Source organism: Salvelinus fontinalis, chromosome 11, assembly GCF_029448725.1.
Source record: "Salvelinus fontinalis isolate EN_2023a chromosome 11, ASM2944872v1, whole genome shotgun sequence".
NCBI lineage: Eukaryota > Metazoa > Chordata > Actinopteri > Salmoniformes > Salmonidae > Salvelinus > Salvelinus fontinalis.
In genome coordinates this window covers 30899375-30917848 of record NC_074675.1, presented here as the reverse complement: position 1 = coordinate 30917848, position 18474 = coordinate 30899375, and the positions used below count along the sequence as shown (strand labels likewise).

Below are 18474 nucleotides of genomic sequence, written 5' to 3'. Positions count from 1 at the left end.
AATAGTCCATTTCAGTTTTCACATAGAAATAAGTTGCAATAAGTATTTCAAGAAACTGGAAAACAGACATCAAGCAAGTATTTTTAATATTCCATAAGTGTTATCAGATAATCTGTTTTGTACAGATACTTATCAGACTCATGTTACAAATGCTGTTAAACACTCAAATGCATGTGGTCGAAAAATGATAACATTCACAAAAGTAGTGCACTGGGCCTTTACTAGTCCTGAATTAGCAGACCGATTATAAACATCTTCAAAACAGGATATATATATATTTTTTTTTCCTGCATCAGGGTTTTATCTCATGACAGAGGAAAATGTGACACTGTGCTGTCTGCTTCACATAGGAAAGAGCAGGAAGCCACTGAATGAGCAGTAGTCATATCGCCCATCGATGAAGACCCATGTGTTGATCCAGAGACGCATGTTGACCACTTCTCCCTTCTCCAACTGCAGTGTGACTCCATTGGACGCATGGTCATTCTGTTCCCCACTGGATTGGTATTCGTACACAGACATCATCCTTTGGCCATCCTTGAATATGCTCAGACCCATGTCATGGCCTGCAAAGCCATTTCCAGAAAATCTGAAGTAGTAGACCCCTCTCACTGGAGCTGTGAAGACACCTGAGGCATAGAAGGAGTGGATAAATAGTGGTGGCATTTAGCCATTGCTACTAGAGGCTTAAAATCAGGTGGACCAGTCGTACGCACAAAGGAACGCTAATGGTGCAGGCTTTTGTTCTAGCCAAGCAGTAACACACCTGATTCAACTAATCAAACGTATTTATTGAAAATAGTTGATTAGTTGAATGAGATGTGTCATGACTGGCTGGGGAAAAAGCCTGCACCTCACTGGCCCTTTTCGACCATCCCTGCTATAAATAATGATGTAGATACAGTATGTTCAGTGCGAGACCTGTGATTGGGTTGTATGCACTGCCAATGTTGGTCAGGACTTTTCCGAAAATGAGGTTAGTCTCTGCGTCGATGGGCCCATGGTGTTTACTTTCAGACGACAGCAAGGCTGCTGAGAAGGCTACCTTGGGTTGCTCTGCCAGCAAAGATAGTAACAACAACAACACCAATCAACAACAACACAGCAATGAGAACATCCTCATCCCTAACAACGGGCAAGTTCGTTTTGCATGGCGTGGTGCCCCAGGTGGGTGGAGATTTCACTTTAGGACTAATGGGATGGTCTAAAATGAGCAAACTCCGCCCACCCGATGCAAAACAAACTCGCGCATTGGTAGAAAAAAGGAGTAAGGGGAGGAGCAAGAAGAGGACTTTCTTATTTGTGAGCATTATTGACCTGTAAAGCATTGGGTAACACTTTATATACACTTATATACACTTATATACATTTATATACACTTATATACATTTATATACGTTGACCTGTAACGTATTGGGTAAAACTTTATATGCATTTTCATGATAATAAGCTAATCCTGAGGACCTGAGCCCTAGGACCATGTCTCCGGACTACATGGCCTGATGACTCCTGGCTGTCCCCAGTCCACTTGGTCGTGCTGCTGCTCCAGTTTCAACTGTTCTGCCTGCGGCTAGGGAACCCTGACCTTTTCACCGGACGTGCTACCTTGTCCCGGACTTGCTGTTTTCAACTCTCTTGCTCTCTCTACCGCACCCGCTGTCTCGACATCTGAATGCTCGGCTCTGAAAAGCCAACTGACATTTAGTCCTGAGGTACTGACCTGTTCCACCCTCTACAACCACTGATTATTATTTGACTCTGTTGGTCATCTATGAACAGTTGAACATCTTGAAGAACAATCTGTCCTTAAATGGCCATGTACTCTTATAATCTCCACCCGGCACAGCCAGAAGAGGACTGGCCACTCCTCAGGGCCTCTAGGTTTCTTCCTAAATTCCTGCCTTTCTAGGGATTTTAGGCTGGGTTTCCGTATTCCACTTTGATGACATTGCTGATGTAAAAAGGGCTTTAGAAATAAGTTGGATTGATTTGATTGAGTACATGTTTATAAATGCTTTAGAAATGTCTGGTTATAAATATTAATTAATTGATATTTACAATTTACTGTACCTTCTCTCTCTTTATTCAGTTTATCCACCATAGCTCTCTGCTCTTTCAGGTCTGCCTCTGCTGTATGGAGCTTAGTACTCAGCTCTCCCACCAAAGACCTAAGCTCCTTCAGTTCAGTGTAGACGTTCACCACAGGACCCAAAACCTCCTCTTCTTGAGCCAGACACACGTATCCCAGCAAGACCAGTCAGCTAGTAGCCATCCTCTTCATCATCATTTTCATTATCCTCTCGGGAGAGACAGAGTGGAGTAGCTCTCAGCGTTTCCTTGGTAATCTTATTCGCTATGATCTAAGAGTAAAAAACCAACCCTTGTTCAGTACTCCTACTCTGAGAAGCTTTGTAAATACTGAGTGAATAGGGCTACAGTTGATCATTAACGCCAGACACATGGATATTGGTGCTCATTGGCTGGCTGGCTTGAACTTGCTCTTTTGCTCTCACTGTCTCTCTCTCTCCTATTGGACTTTCATTTGTTTCCAAATTCAGGCTTTTCCAAATTCTGTTCATGATTTCATCACTGTAAGAACGAGTTGAAGAACTAATACATGCCTACAATGCTGCAATATCAATTAAATTCCAAGTAAATTCTCCACTTCCTGCTTGATTTCCAGAATCTAATTTGGAATTATAAATTAAATTGGACCCCAACCTCTTTCTCACCCTCTAAAGTTCCCTTTCACATTGTCTTAAGTGGTTGGGCAGGCGGAGGGGGCAAGCGCAAGCGCACTCCACCGCAGGATTCTATATGGGAAATGGTCAGAAAGTCAGGTCTCAAGGGTGAAATCCATTTTTTCCCCAAAATTTTAAAACCTTGTAAAAAGTGTGTTTTGGACCAAAACAATTACGTTTTTTTTCAATTATACATATGTAGGAACTGTATGTACATAGATTGTATGCTAGTTTGTCCATAAGGCCTATGTTTTGTCCATTTGCCATATATGATCATAGCAAGTCGGTTACTGGCCCAATGCTCTAACCACTAGGCTACCTGCCGCCCCCAAGTGACATATATAAGTATTGAAAGTACTAAATCAGGATTTTATGTCCATTTGCCATATATGCCCAATAGGAAGTCGGCGTCCGAACCCAAAAGTAAGTGAACCATGTCCAAATGGCATAGGAAATGTCCAAACGGCATACATAAGTATTGAAAGTACTAAATCAGGATGTTATGTCCATTTGCCATATATGATCATAGGAAGTTGGCTTCCAAACCCAAAAGTCAGTGAACCATGTGCAAATAGCATATATAATGTTGAAATGGCCTATATACTGACCAAATTAGATACAGTGGGGAGAACAAGTATTTGACACACTGCCGATTTTGCAGGTTTTCCTACTTACAAAGCATGTAGAGGTCTGTCATTTTTATCATAGGTACACTTCAACTGTGAGAGACGGAATCTAAAACAAAAATCCTGAAAATCACATTGTATGATTGTGTGTGCCTTTCCAAATCATGCCCAATCAATTTAATTTACCACAGGTGGACTCCAATGAAGGCGTAGAAACATCTCAAAGATGATAAATGGAAACAGGATGCACCAGAGCTCAATTTCGAGTCTCGTAGCAAAAGGTCTGAATACTTATGTAAATAAAGTATTTCAGTTTTTTAAATGTTTTTTGTACATTTGCAATGGGTTGAGGCATACAGGGTAAAACCTGGGTGGTCAGTAACTTGCCACCACCCCATGTTCCTGCACTTGGCCATCACCTGTACAGTGCATTCACATTCGGCTACAAGATCACTAGTGCTATTTCTTTGTAGAACTCTAGTTAGCCAACTAATAATGTGCATTTATATTAACAGTGTGATCAAAGATTATGATAACTAATCCTGTACCCTTTCGTCTGTGTTGTGGGATGGTAGCTAAGTGCTCATATCCTCTATGGGATCAGTGTCCCTATACCGGAACGGTTGTTGCTAACGTGCGCTAATGTGACTAGAATGACGTTGTAAGTAACAGCAAACTTTCCACGACATAGACATGTCTCATACGTGCAGAAATCTTAAATTCAGTGTCCAATTTACAGTAGCTATTACAGTGGAAAAAATACCATGCTATTGTTTGAGGAGAGTGCAGAACAACAAAGTTTTATTACGGCACTTGGTTTCATACATTCACCTCTGAAGGTAAATAATGTGCTTACATTCAGTAATCTTGCTCTGATTTGTCATCCTGATGGTCCCAGAGATAAAATGTAGCATAGTTTTGCTTGATAAAATCCATTACATTCAAATGTAGGAACTGGGCTCTAAAGTTTGAACCCCTGCTGTTTCTGGCCCTACACCCACCCGCTTGGCCATCTAGATGTGTGAAGGTTAGTGACTTTTCTGTATGGAAGCTATTATATTATGGCCTTTCTCTTGCATTTCAAAGAAAAGGATACGATCCTTAAGAGGGCTCATAACAGTCACACAATTTGTCTCAGTAATTTGTCCTTGCATGATCGATGACTACTGATATGAAATGCAATCGACAACATATCTACCTACAGTATTACCAAAGATTTTTATGACTAACCCAAGATAGACCACAGCCTGTCGTTTCCAATGGGAACAAATGAGTCATAGTGGGCAGGAGGAAGGCAGAACCAAGCATGAGCTAGTGAGGTCCTAATTGGCACGTTCTAGCATGTATTTGCATATTTACGTTATGGAACACCTACTATGTGAAGTGCACGTGTGCAATAGCACAATTCACCCTTGCACTCCTTCTAAACAACAACAACAAAAAATACTTTGGAAAAAGGTCAAGTCTACAAAACTTAGTCCACTCTGTTCGTAAGAGATTCTAGTTTTGGGATCAGAAAACTGTATTGAGATCAAATGTTTCATCAATGAGAAAATTATCAGAATGTCGGCAAAAATCTATCTTGCTACATCTTCTCCCACTGCCGGCCACTGGGCTTCCTCTCACGACCATTTTAGGTTGTGAGTGGAAACGCCAACTGGATGCTTCACGTTTAAACATCCGGTGAAAAATCTGTCTCATTGTTCTATCTGTGCCGGTACCGCTGTATGCTAGCTAGCTGTATGTGAATAAACTAGACTTCGGCAAGTTAAGTTACAACGTGTGTTTATCTTTATACACATATACATGGTGTCAGAAGCTAGAGGATTATGGCCTTAGCTAGCTACACTGTCAGCTGTCAATGTTGTTGTTTCTCCACTCCATGCGGAATTCACCACAACGTTCACACTAAGGTTATTATAGAAAACTAAAGCTAATCATGAAAAAATTATTTTGTAAACTGAAATAAAATGATTTACAAACCTGTTTGAAAAACTAAAACTATACAAAAAACATTATCTTTGACTCCAAAAAACCCCGAAATAAAATACAAACCATCATGAATTATGTTCAGTTTGAGTTATTTTTCTCTTATTTTAGGGCAAAAATTAAATGGGTTTCTACGATTTTTTCTCTAATGAAGTTTGGCGGGTCAGATTGGGTGAGTTTGAGTGGGAAAGGCTCAAGCAACCAACTGTGGATGAAATTCGAGGAGTGAAGTCAGGGGAGGGGTGCAACTGCGACAGCCATACGTTGCTACACTAATGTCGTTTTCCAGCAGTAAGGCTCAGATCAACATGGCAGTGTTGCCATTGTTCTTAACGTTTTCTTTCTATGTCTCCAAGCCCCATATCACACACTCACAAACTGAAATAATATGTATGTACATTGTACAATCAATTACTGGGAGAGAGAGCCTCAGATATCACCTTTATTTGTATATATCAGGCCCAATCCCAAATGGACTCCCCATGCACGTGGTTATCTGAGAGGATTTGACTGGTATAAGCAACATGATGAAAATTCCACATAGCCTATCAGAGGGCAAGGTGGAGCTATTACAATATTGCTTACACCTGTCAAATCCTCTCCACTCTTCACAAGTGTGTAGGGTTTAGGGGTTCGTTTGGGATTGGGCCCCACTGTATACACAAAACTCAGACAAGTTGTTTCCTATTTCGGTCATGTCTTTGATCACGTTAGCATGGGTCAAACAAAAAAAAAATGGAATGATTTGTTGACAATAGAATCTCCCACAATGCAGGCCATGGCTGCAGGATGAAGTTGGCGAAGAGCAACTGCAGAAACTTGCAGTCGACTGCAGTTTTAATCCCAATAATGCGAGACACCTTTGAAAGTGATGACCAACGATGGTCACCAACTTGACAAAAGTGATCTGCTCGAACACTCCCATTGGCATGATCATTTAAAGGTTCAGACTCAGAAAGATGAGGTTGCCACTAGCAACCATGCAGACACTGGGCACGTTCGAGCTGATCCATTTTCTCTAATCGGTGACCATCGTTGATCACCGCCTTTCAAAGTGTGCTGCATTATGGGGATCAAAATTGTCCAACTTGCGCCTACATGCCGACAGCATGAACTTTGCAAAAACGATGTGATCAAAGGTCATGCAGTTTTTTAATGAAGTCGCCTTCAAGTTGCTGCGGTTGCTTCTCACCAACTGCACCATGCAGCCAACGCCTGGCTAGTGGGAGGCACTATTTGTCAACCAATCATTAGTGGGTTTTTGGTTGACCTACACGAACGTGAGCATAGATGTGACTGAAACAGGAACCAACTTTGCCAAAATTCTAAAGCTACAGGCAGAACCGGTGATGCAAATAAAAGTAATTTGAGACTGCTCTCTAACCACATAATTGTACACACGTTATGTCTTCAGTTTCTGAGTGTGTAATATGGGGGTTTAGAAAAGTTTATTCGGACATTTATAAAGAAACACTTTTATTAACAATAGCAGCTATGTTGACACTGCCATGTTGATCTGAGCCTTGCTGTTTGAAAACCACTACAGTGTTCGACTTCCGGCTGTTGCATATGCACCTCCCCCAACTTCAGTCGTCGACTTTCGTCCCGTCTGCTTCCTTAGCCTTACTTTTCGAACTCACCCAATGAGATGAGCGTGATACAAGACTTTGCTCTCACACAGTCACACAGAGTATATGTGCACGGGTACACTTCATGCTGCTACAACGTGTTAGCTACGGGACCAAAACAGTTTAAGTTTAGCCTCGCGCTTTCACACTCCGGATTTTTGCATCTATGTCATCTCGCTGAGTCGACATTTAACCTAAATGAAACTATGCCCTGACCCATCACCTTATGCATTACTGCCCCACAGTGGCAAGAAGTGACATCCCCCCAAAAAACACAAACTACACAACACATAAATGGCTCCTAGCCTCCCAGGCATAAGCTACTTTCTGTCCCTAACACTAAAACTGAAACTAAATAATATAAAAAAAGAAATATATATATATTTTTTAACTTAAACTAAATATATATATATTAAAACTAATAGAAATAAAAACACAAAACTATAATAACCTTGGTTCACACCCCCAATTCGTGAATATGTATTAGGAGCCTAGGTCACACTTGGAGGTGGAACCTAAATGAGCATTTTCACTCTAGGATAGGAATTATGTCGAAATAGGGGCGGTATTTCCCTCTGGTGGGGGCCTTTAAGCAAGTTAGCTAAAATCTTGTTGGTTGAAGAATTGTTCCGACCAAAAAGCACATGAATGAAACAAAGTCGTATTTCCGACATCACAACTAGGAAATAGCAACTGTATACTACATTGAATTTCCCGACAGCTAGTTCAGTTAGCTGTAAGCCAGTAGAGAACATATACTGTATTTGTAATTTTATTCATTTGATGAAAATATAAACTTAATCTATGTAAATATAGCTTGGTGTTAGCTAGATGGGTATTATACTTACAAGTGGTGTTGGGACCAAAATATTTTTCCAATCATTTTGATTTGAACAGAACCACTATTTTTGTTCATTCTGTTCCACTGTTCCGACCAGCAAAAGAAAGCTATGAACTGGTTCAAACCCCCAAAAAAGTACTGGTTTATATCATTCTTTTCTGTTCCTTTTTCAACCAGTGAAATCAACAATTTTAGCTCATTAGATTACTTCAGCAATCAGTGCAGATAGAGCAGACAAGTGTAGCCTATGGTGCAAGTTGTGACTGAAAGTTTGTGGGTGGAGCGAGAGCAAGAGATGGTTGAGGAGGAGGCTTGAAGTGCTAGAAATCTTATGACATACATTAGCTGAATTAGGTCCACAGAATAATACCTAGGAGGAGTGGCTTCTACGAAGGAACTTTGAATGTCTTTTGAGCAAGCTAGCTAACAAGCTTCTGTGTGCACAGCGGCACAAGAATTCAAAACATGCTTTACTGCGTATTTTTGTGAGACTTGAAAAAAGTGGCTGGAACATAAAATAACGTTATCATTCGGCCCCATGCTTTTAAAATAACAGTTCTGTTCCAGAAAAGTATGGATCACTTTCATTCCTGGTTCCGTTTCTGTTCCCTGACAAATGTAGTGTAGTCTTATGGGATTTATACTGATGTGTCATTGTCTTAAGTGGTTGGGCAGGTGCAGCAAACAGGCTCGTATGTCAGTGTTGGGTCCTGGCATCTCACCCATATTCTCCCAAAATTGGATGGTGGGATCATAACGATGAACCAGTCTGGTCTCCCTGTAGTCCTCTTGGCAGTATCCTCCCAGCACATAGAGAATCCCCTCCAGAACCACAGAGGCTGCTCCAACATGTGAGACGGCCAGGGGTGTGAGAGCACTCCAAAGGTCACTAACCGAGTCATAGACCTCACAGGCCAGCTGGTCGATAGACGTCATGTTTTCATCAACAGTGACTCCTCCTGCCACGTAAAGACGGCCATTTAAAGTCTCCATGCAGTGACGGGCTCGAGGTTGACTCATCTTGGCCAGGTAGGTGGTTCCTCTCTCAGGGTGGTACAGAAACATGGATACCAGACACTGGTGCCTGCAGTCCAACCCCCCTGAGATGAAAATCTTTCCATCCAACATTGTGGCAGCATGGCAGCTCAAAGTCATATCCAAGGGTCGGGCAAAGCTAACAGGGAAGGCCAAAGTTGGTAATGATAGCAACAAAGAAACAACGTTTTACTTAAATTTCCAATGGAACCATTAACTACTGCAAGCAATTCTGTGTTACCATTCCCTTTTGAGTTACCAAAAAAAAACCTACCTCCAGGAATCTGTGTTTGGACAGTAGCACTCCACACTATCCAGGTTAGTTTCTGGATCAATGTCCCCTCCAATGGCATATATCATCCTGTCCAGCACAACCATGGAAAAGTTGCACCTTGTCTTATGCAAGTCAGCCAATCTCTCCCAGAGGTTTTGAAGTGGATCATATCTGAAAGACAATAAAAAATGAGAGACGAAGGGAGAAAATCATGTAAAAACATAAATATATAAAACATGTCATACCTAAAGGACTCATTGGTTAGTAGATACAAACCCAAAGCGTCTTATCTCACCTGTAGGTCGAGTTGAAAACGTCAAGCATGCCTTCATAACTCTGTCCCCCAACCACGTACAACTTCCCTGTGAGTACCGCAACCTCGTGACTTAGCCTTGGTGGCTTTGGCATCTCTCCAAGCAACCTCCATTCCACATTCTTTACAATGCCTGTGTAGTTCCTCAGAGAGTTTCCGAACCACAGTTCTCGGCTGGGAGATCGCCGGCTAAAGTCGGCAGAGATCCGATCTCCACCCACCAAGACTAGACTGTCCTTCGGCAAGTAGACCCTGCACAGGGTCCGAGGTGCAACGTGATGGGAGTGAAAGTCCTCCAGTATAGTCAGGTAGAGACCTTCCGTGTTGCGTTCAGACCACAGTTTTGTGGTTTTAACTTCATTGAACTCCTTGATGTTCATGAGGGGAAAGTGGACTTTCTTCATCAGCTCTTTGGTGAGTTTAAGCCTTTTGCTGGGACATGCCTCAATCCAAGCCACCACAGCCTTGAAGACGACAAGCTCAGAGGGCACAAAGAGGGAATCGCTTTTCAGATATCTTCTAAGCTTCTTGGCTGGCAGGTCTTGAAATTTAGGGGTGGCTGCCACGTTTTGGAAGTGTCTCAGGACAAAACTGTTTGCCACTTCGAGGAGTTCCGGCATCCCATAAGCCTCAGCGAAGGAGGCCACGTCCAGGCAGGAGTGAGCATCGATTTCCTGTTCCAGGAAGTTGAGGCACAGCGAGAGGGCGGGCTGGAACTGGAGCTGGAGGGCAGTGCAGGTAATCTCAAAGACACGCCGCCAGCTGAGGGGGAGGGACCCACTGTAGGAGCAGCCAATCATGGCCTCCAGCTCAGCAGCCTCCAGGAAGGGAAGGGCCACACAGGGCTGCTGGGATTCCTTCATCCCGCTGGTGAACATTCCCCGGAAGAAGTCACTACTGGCAGCCAGGAGCACTCTGTGGACTTGGAGGAGACAGGAGAGAGAAGAAGAAATTGATTATTGATGTTATCATCCTTATTATAATCAGGTAGCTCATAAATAGACTACTTCCCCATCTGGTTAATCGTGGCTCTTATGAATTCTGATGTAAGACAGAAAGTCAGAATATTTGAAGTTAACATCATTTTATCTTGTTGATCCCGGACGAGTCCGCAACAATTATTACAAAAATATAAACACAATTTATATTTCATTTATATATTTTCTCATTATAACATCAGGTTATTATATATTAATATATTAGTAATATTAATATATTACATATCATCCCATTATTATTTAAAATCATATTATTATATGCTAAAAATCTATATTATTACCATCAAAAGCATGCATGGGTTATTTAGCTTGATCTCGGACGCTCCCACCTAAAAATATATTAATTGTCTTCTCTATCATTGTAGTCATGATGTATTTTGACACCAGTTTACTAACCATGGAATGATGTCCCACCAACCTCCAGCTCCACATCACAGCCCACTCCCTCTTTCCACAGCTGTCTGATTGACTGAAGAGTGAGGTTCATCTGTTCTTCACCAGATACCTTCTTTTCTTCAGCCCTCTTCTCTACTCCCTTCTTCATTTCCCCCTCCTCTTTACTGTAGAGTTCTAGAACTCTGGGGACCCCTAGTGTTTCAGCTGCAGTCTGTATCTGGTCCAGTGTGTGTCTGTTCAGAGCTGATACGGCACCAGTGTAGGCAAACTCCATCACCCCTGCCAGCCCTACACACCTCACCTCAGAACCCAGACTGATGAATATCTCTGCCTGTGTGTTCATGTCAAAATCTCTCCTCTCCCTCATCTTCTCCATCTCTTCATCCCACTTGGGCAGCCTCTGGTGTGTTAGGGAGCGATGGACCAGGGAGCTGACAGCAGCCAGGACCAGGGAGTGCGCGTGGAGACGCTGTCCGTTCTCAGTGCTCAGAGTCAGGTCAGTGAGGAGAGACGAGTCCCTGAGCTGCTCCAGGGCTTTGAACGTTTCTCTGGCATATGAGTCTCTGCTGTATACCCTTGTTGTGTCCACATCATCCATCACCCCTTTCTGCTCTCCATCAACTGCCCACTCACTCTTCTTTCACTTCTTGAACCTTATCCTCTCTTTCAGCCAGCCCTCTCTCTCGAGATCTGTCTTACTGTACTGACTCCCCTGCACGCCCTTTTCCCTCTCGATCTGTCTCTATATTGTGCTCTTCCCCCGGCAATTTCTTATCTTGCCTCCATAGAGTATCCAAGCCCCGTTGGAAGCTTGATCCAGCTAAAGCCATCGCTTATGTCAACAAATGTCCAACAGTCTCCCTACCTACAGCTTACCAGTAAATCTAGGAAAAAATACCCCCCCCCCCCCCAGTAACATCTGTTGTCACACTAAAAAAAAGCCTAAAGTCACTTACTTACTTGACACAGGTTTTTGTGGAGAAATACAACAGAAAAGTATAGTCGTATCAGTGTTCAAGCATCCGTAGTGGCTCTTAGCTGTAGAACGTGTGTGATCTTTATACTGCAGTCTTCTCCTCCACCCTCCATACAGGGTCAGTTATCTCTGTTGTCTCCTCTTCCCCTTCCCTTTTCTTGTGTGTACTGACCCCTATTTGACAGAACCCTTTATAAATCCCCAAACAGGCAGCTATATATATACTCATAGTCAGACAGATCAGATCGCACAGTGAACTATTGTCTCGGTTTCTGGTCCAGCTTCTCATTCCTCAAAGTCTTTCCACAGTACGAACTAAACAATAACAGATGATAAAGGGTTTGGGTTTCAGAGTGGCAATGTCCACAATTTTACCATGCGATAGATAGATTGTTGTGTTGGTGATGGAGAGATGTCTTACAGTAGAATACACAAGACTGCATCTTGCCATTCTCCCATTTTCTCCCCACACACTTTTCTCCTCCATTATTTCTTGTTTTCTCAATACATTTCTCACCGTTTTTAATCATTTCCCTGCAGTTTTTACTATGTATTACATTTGAAGCATAGAAAGATCAAAACCCCAGAACTGTAAAAAGGGGATTGTTTTAGGCTTAGAGCCTGACTGAGCTCCTCTCTCCTAGACATCCCAAGGCCTTGGCCGCCACCTCCCAATGTATTCTGGGGCATGTGACTAGGGGATCAGTAGGGGTATGGCGTGCTTCGAGGGTCAGTGGGATTGTGTTGCTCCTCCACAGCCAAACACTGAGGAATCTGGGTCAAGGAGGTAGGAAAAAGGAGTGTGAAGGGCAAGGAATCGGACATTTACACCCTTCAGCCTATTGATTCTATACATTTTTTTAAATTAAAAAAATTACCCTTATTTTAACCCTGGCCCTTTACATTACAGCGTGGTTATTACTGTCAGTTACTCCTTGATAATACTCACTCAAATTATGACATTACCACCATATATATGTGGTTCATGTTGCTTTGCTCTTTTGATTGCTCTTGGTGTGGTTTTGGGGATAACATTTTCATGACCGTGTGTAACCGGTTGAAGTTTGTAGCCGCTACGTCACTTTGTTTAACGAGCTGAGGTACTCGGATACCTATTAAATGCAACGAAACATGAACAAAACACAGGTTCTTCACATCAAAGGTGAAGCATGGACATGATTAGGCATTATCATTTTTATTTTCTGTTGCAGCAATGAGGTCAATATCACCATAAATAATCAACAATCGATAATCGGAGCGGTCTGCACATATCAAACACGATCTTCAGCGCTGTCCCTTGAAAAACAAGCGATCCAATAGTTAGATTCAATATCGGCTTTCAATAACAATTACAAAAGTGCATCGTTGAGGAAGGCCTGCTCAGGAAGACAGAGAGTGGATCTGGAGGGAGATGGGCACTCAGTCCGCAAGCACACGTCCAAAGTTCCACTGGATTTGGATGAAGCCACACTGTCCCATCCTTGCTCTCATCCTTCCAGAGCACACCAACCTAAAGGCTACACGGATAACAAGGGATCTGCCGAACACAGGGAATCACTGGGCATTTGTACACAAAACCCCAACACTGGGCATTTATACACAAAACCCCAACACTGGGCATTTATACACAAAACCCCAACACTGGGCATTTATACACAAAACCCCAACACTGGGTATTTATACACAAAACCCCAACACTGGGCATTTATACACAAAACCCCAACACTGGGCATTTATACACAAAACCCCAACACTGGGCATTTATACACAAAACCCCAACACTGGGCATTTATACACAAAACCCCAACACTGGGCATTTATACACAAAACCCCAACACTGGGCATTTATACACAAAACCCCAACACTGGGCATTTATACACAAAACCCCATCACTGGGCATTTATACACAAAACCCCAACACTGGGCATTTATACACAAAACCCCAACACTGGGCATTTATACACAAAACCCCAACACTGGGCATTTATACACAAAACCCCATCACTGGGCATTTATACACAAAACCCCATCACTGGGTATTTATACACAAAACCCCATCACTGGGCATTTTTACACAAAACCCCATCACTGGGCATACACAAAACCCCATCACTGGGCATACACAAAACCCCACACTCACAGGCAACACTTGGAACTAATCACATTTATGTGACACATGTCACACTTATCTTGATGTCATGATCTTGGTTACACTTTACATTACGGTGCCATCTATAAAGCGTTTTAATACTGTGCTTATTTACTCTATAAGTTATGAATGAATTCATGGCTTAAGTCATGAGATCATTGTCTAGAGTTTGTCAAATAGTGGAGCGTGTATATGGCTACTAATAATTCACTGATAAGTGCTTATAGGTTGCACCACAATGTGCTGTGATAAAGACAGTTTTAGATGAAACAGCGATAACAGCGCAAGTTGCAAAGAAAGTCTCCATGCCTGTTTTAGGTACTGTATGTATTGACTTTGCAGCAATGCGCATATGTAAAAGATATCGAAGAATTCAACAAGATTCTTATGTATTCTACATGGAACTAGTAAGTCAAATATATGGCAGACAATTAGTGTAGATTCTTGTAATATCTGATTTACATGGGTGGTTAAATATTCGGACATAACAGAAATGTTGCATGTAAAAAAACATACAAGAGACATGTAAGCTACGCTTTCTAAGGTCTCATACATGCGACATAAGAATGTCAAAGCACTTGCATCCCACTGTCTGACATCATTGACACATGCAATGTGACACTTGTTGAAAAAAGAAGCAAAGTCCTCCGCGAGGAGGAGCAGATGGAGGAGGAAGGGGGAAGGAAGAAAGAGGGGGAGAGAAGAGTAGGAGGGGAAGGAGAGGAGGAGGAGAGGAGGACAAGAGAAGAAGGAGAGGAGGAGGAGGACTGATCGCAGCAGTGAATCTATTTAGTTATTAGGCGGAGATCTCTCAACAATCGTTCTCACAATAACTCATTGATAGTAGTCAGCGGTAAATATCAAAGCTGAGCTTGGTTAAAGCCTTGGATTGGATACCAAAGGCATAGCTGTATATAAATCAACTGTTCAGTAGGTGGTGCTGCATAGCCTTAACCATTGAAACTCATACCTGAAATTGTATATACAAATATTGTATTTTTTGGGGTTGAGCAGTGAAGCTGTTTGTTGGCATTCATTATTATTATTATTATTAATATTATTATTACGGTTCTGACAATTTGGCAAACAATTCAAATAATAAGGCCAAGGAAGATAAAAAGTTGCATAAGAGTAAGATCCGCCATGATGGATTTTCTGCCATTTAGAATTTTGTGAAAACCACTCAAAACTCTACTCCTCAAATGCTACTGCACAAAACTATATGTGGCATCTACTGTATGGACAAAGGTCTCTCAATGCAATATTTTCCAAAATAGTCCCTATAACAACATGGCCACTATTAATCAATAAGCATTAATGGGTGTGGTCTGGCATATAAATGCATATAAATCAGTCACGGATATTCGTATTGTAACAAAACTTGGTACATATGTTGCAAACACTGTCAAGACTAAACATATGCAAGCCCCTTCATGTCGACCACACGATATGACTCAGTCATGAAATTTGGCACACATACTGAGGGATGTGTGTAGATTACCTGTAAAGAATGGTTCAGTTTGGCCGCATGGTGACGTTGTTGGACAGGAAAAAACATTAATTCAAGCTCATTGGCTCATAGCGGCCATATTGTTTGAGCTAGAGTGCTGGAAAAAATTGCGTTAGAAGACATGGGGACATTCTATATACCACATCCTTTGCTGATTGATCGAGCTGTTATAGGGAAGAAGAGGTTAAAGTAGTCAACATCATTGAAAATGGTCCAAAATACAGTACCAGTCAAAAGTTTGGACACACCTACTCATTCAAGGGTTCTTCTTTATTTTTACCATTTTCTACATTGTAGAATAATAGTGAAGACATCAAAACTATGAACTATCACACATGGAATCATGTAGTAACCAAATGAGTGTTAAACAAATCAACATATATTTTATATTTGAGATTCTTGAAAGTAGCCACCCTTATCCTTGATGACAGCTTTGCAAACTCTTGACATTCTCTCATGATTTTTAAATGACTACCTCATCTCTGTACCCCATCTGTAAAGTCCCTAAGTCGAGCAGTGAATTTCAATCACAGATTCAACCACAAAGACCAGGGATGTTGTCCAATGCCTTACAAAGAAGGGCACTTATTGGTAAATGAGTCAAAATTAAAATAGCAGACAATGAAAATCCCTTTGAGCATTGTGAAGTTAACTACACTTTCGATGTTGTATCAATACACCAAGTCACTACAAAGATACAGGCGTCCTTCCTAACTCAGTTGCCAGAGAGGAAGGAAAACGCTCAGGGATTTCACCATGAGGCCAATGATGACTTTACAACAGTTACAGAGTTTAATGTCTGTGATAGGAGAAAACTGATGGATCAACAACATTGTAGTTACTCCACAATACTGACCTAAATGACAGAGTGAAAAGAAGGAAGCCTACACAGAATACAAATATTCCAAAACATGCATCCTGATTGCAATAAGGCAGTAAAGTAAAATGTGGCAACGAAATTAACTTTGTCATGAATACAAAGCTTTATGTTTGGAGGAAATCCAACACCAACATATCACTGAGTACCAATCTTCATATTTTCAAGCATGGTGGTGGCTGCATTATGTTATGGGTATGCTTGTCATCGGCAATGACCAGGGAGTTTTTTTTTAAATAAATAGAAATGGAATAGAGAGAACAACAGGCAAAATCCTAGAGGAAAACCTGGTTCAGTCTTCTTTCCAACAGACACTGGGAGACACATTTACCTTTCAGCACAACAATAACCTAAAACAAAATGCCAAATATACAGTGGAGTTACTTACCAAGATGACATTGAATGTTCCTGAGAGGCCGAGTTACAGAAAAGCTATGGCAAGACCTGAAAATGGCTGTCTAGCAATGATCAACAATCGACTTGACAGAGCTTGAAGAATTTTGAAAAAAGTAATGTGCAAATATTCACATTCCAGACGTGCAAAGCTTTTAGAGAGGTACCCAGATAAACAAGAAATTTGACAGAGCTTGAAGAATGTTGAAAAGAAAAATGGGCAAATGTTGCACAATCCAGATGTGGAAAGCTCTTAGAGACCCAGAAAGACACAGCTGTAATTGCTGCTAAAGGTGATTCAAACATGTATTGTCTCAGGGGGTTGAATATTTATCTAATCAAGATATATTCATGTTTTACTTTTCATATTCTTTTTAAATTATATATATATATATATATTTTTTTTTACAAATGTTCAACTTTTTCTTCCCCTTTGACATATTTTGTGTAGATCGTTGACAAAAAAATTATTCAATCGGCTTGAAAATATATGACAAGACTTGAAAATGGTTGTCTAGCAACGATCAACAACCAACTTGACAGAGCTTGAAGAATTAAAAAATAATAATATGCAAATATTGTTCATTCCAGGTGTGCAAAGATTTTGGAGAGGTACCCAGAAAGACTCACAGCTATAATCGCTGCCAAAAGGTGATTCTAACATGTATTGACTCAGGGGTGGGAATACTTATGTAAATTAGATACTGTATTTCATTTTCAATAAATTACCAAAAATTGAAACATTTTCACTTCGTCATTATGGATTATTGGGTGTAGATAGGTGAGAAAAATGTCCATTTTGAATTCAGGCTATAATACAACATTTGGAATAAGCTAAGGGGTATGAATACTTTCTGAAGGCGCTGTGAGGCATATAAGTTAACTCATACAAATACATCACTGACATACAAAATTGTACCAGATCCATATTATATTATTTGTACAAAAATCTAATAAGCAATCTTCTTCTGCCATAGAAGATTCTTATTTGATTTTCATTATTCTTTTCCATGTATGTAAAGTGTTGCATCCTTAACCTGTAAAAGGGGAATGTTCTTGGTGTCTTGGTGCCAAGTTTAGCAATGAAGCAGATGCTAAACTACAGGACTGTTTTGCTGGCACAGACTGGAATATGTTCTGGGATTCTTCCGATGGCATTGAGGAGTACACACATCAGTCACAGGCTTTATCAATAAGTGCATAGAGGACGTCGTCCCTGCAGTGACTGTACGTACATACCCCAACCAGAAGCCATGGACTACAGGCAACATTCGTACTGACCTAAAGGCCAGAGCTGCCGCTTTCAAGGAGTGGGACTCTAACCCAGAAGCTTATAATAAATCCTGCTATATCCTCCGATGAACCATCAGAGGCAAAGCGTCAATACAGGACTAAGGTCGAATAGTACTACACCAGCTCCGAAGCTCTTCGGATGTGGCAGGGCTTGCAAACTATTACAGACTACAAAAGGGAAGCACAGCCAAAAGCTGCCCAGTGACACAAGCCTAACAGACGAGCTAAATAACTTCTATACTTGCTTCGAGGCAAGTAACAATGAAACATGCATGAGAGCATCACCTGTTCCGGACAACTGTGTGATCACGCCCTCCGCAGCCGATGGGAGTAAGACCTTTAAACAGGTCAACATTCACAAGGCCGCTGGGCCAGATGGATTACCAGGACATGTACTCCGAGCATGCACTGACCAACTGGCAAGGTTGAGAGCT

At 41.5% G+C, this 18474-nt stretch overlaps 1 protein-coding gene and 1 pseudogene across 1 annotated transcript; both read right to left on the bottom strand.

Annotated features, from left to right (window-relative positions):
• Window positions 1-69: 69 nt before the first annotated feature.
• LOC129864820 (complement C1q-like protein 2) lies at window positions 70-2254 on the bottom strand (the record flags this gene model as incomplete). Its single annotated transcript, XM_055937104.1, has 3 exons — window positions 70-629; window positions 922-1056; window positions 2071-2254. Coding segments are annotated over 3 exons (606 nt in total), but the record flags the coding sequence as incomplete, so codon positions are not given.
• A 6209-nt stretch (window positions 2255-8463) lies between these two features.
• Window positions 8464-11671, bottom strand: LOC129864819 (kelch-like protein 33; annotated as a pseudogene).
• Between the last annotated feature and the right edge of the window lie 6803 nt (window positions 11672-18474).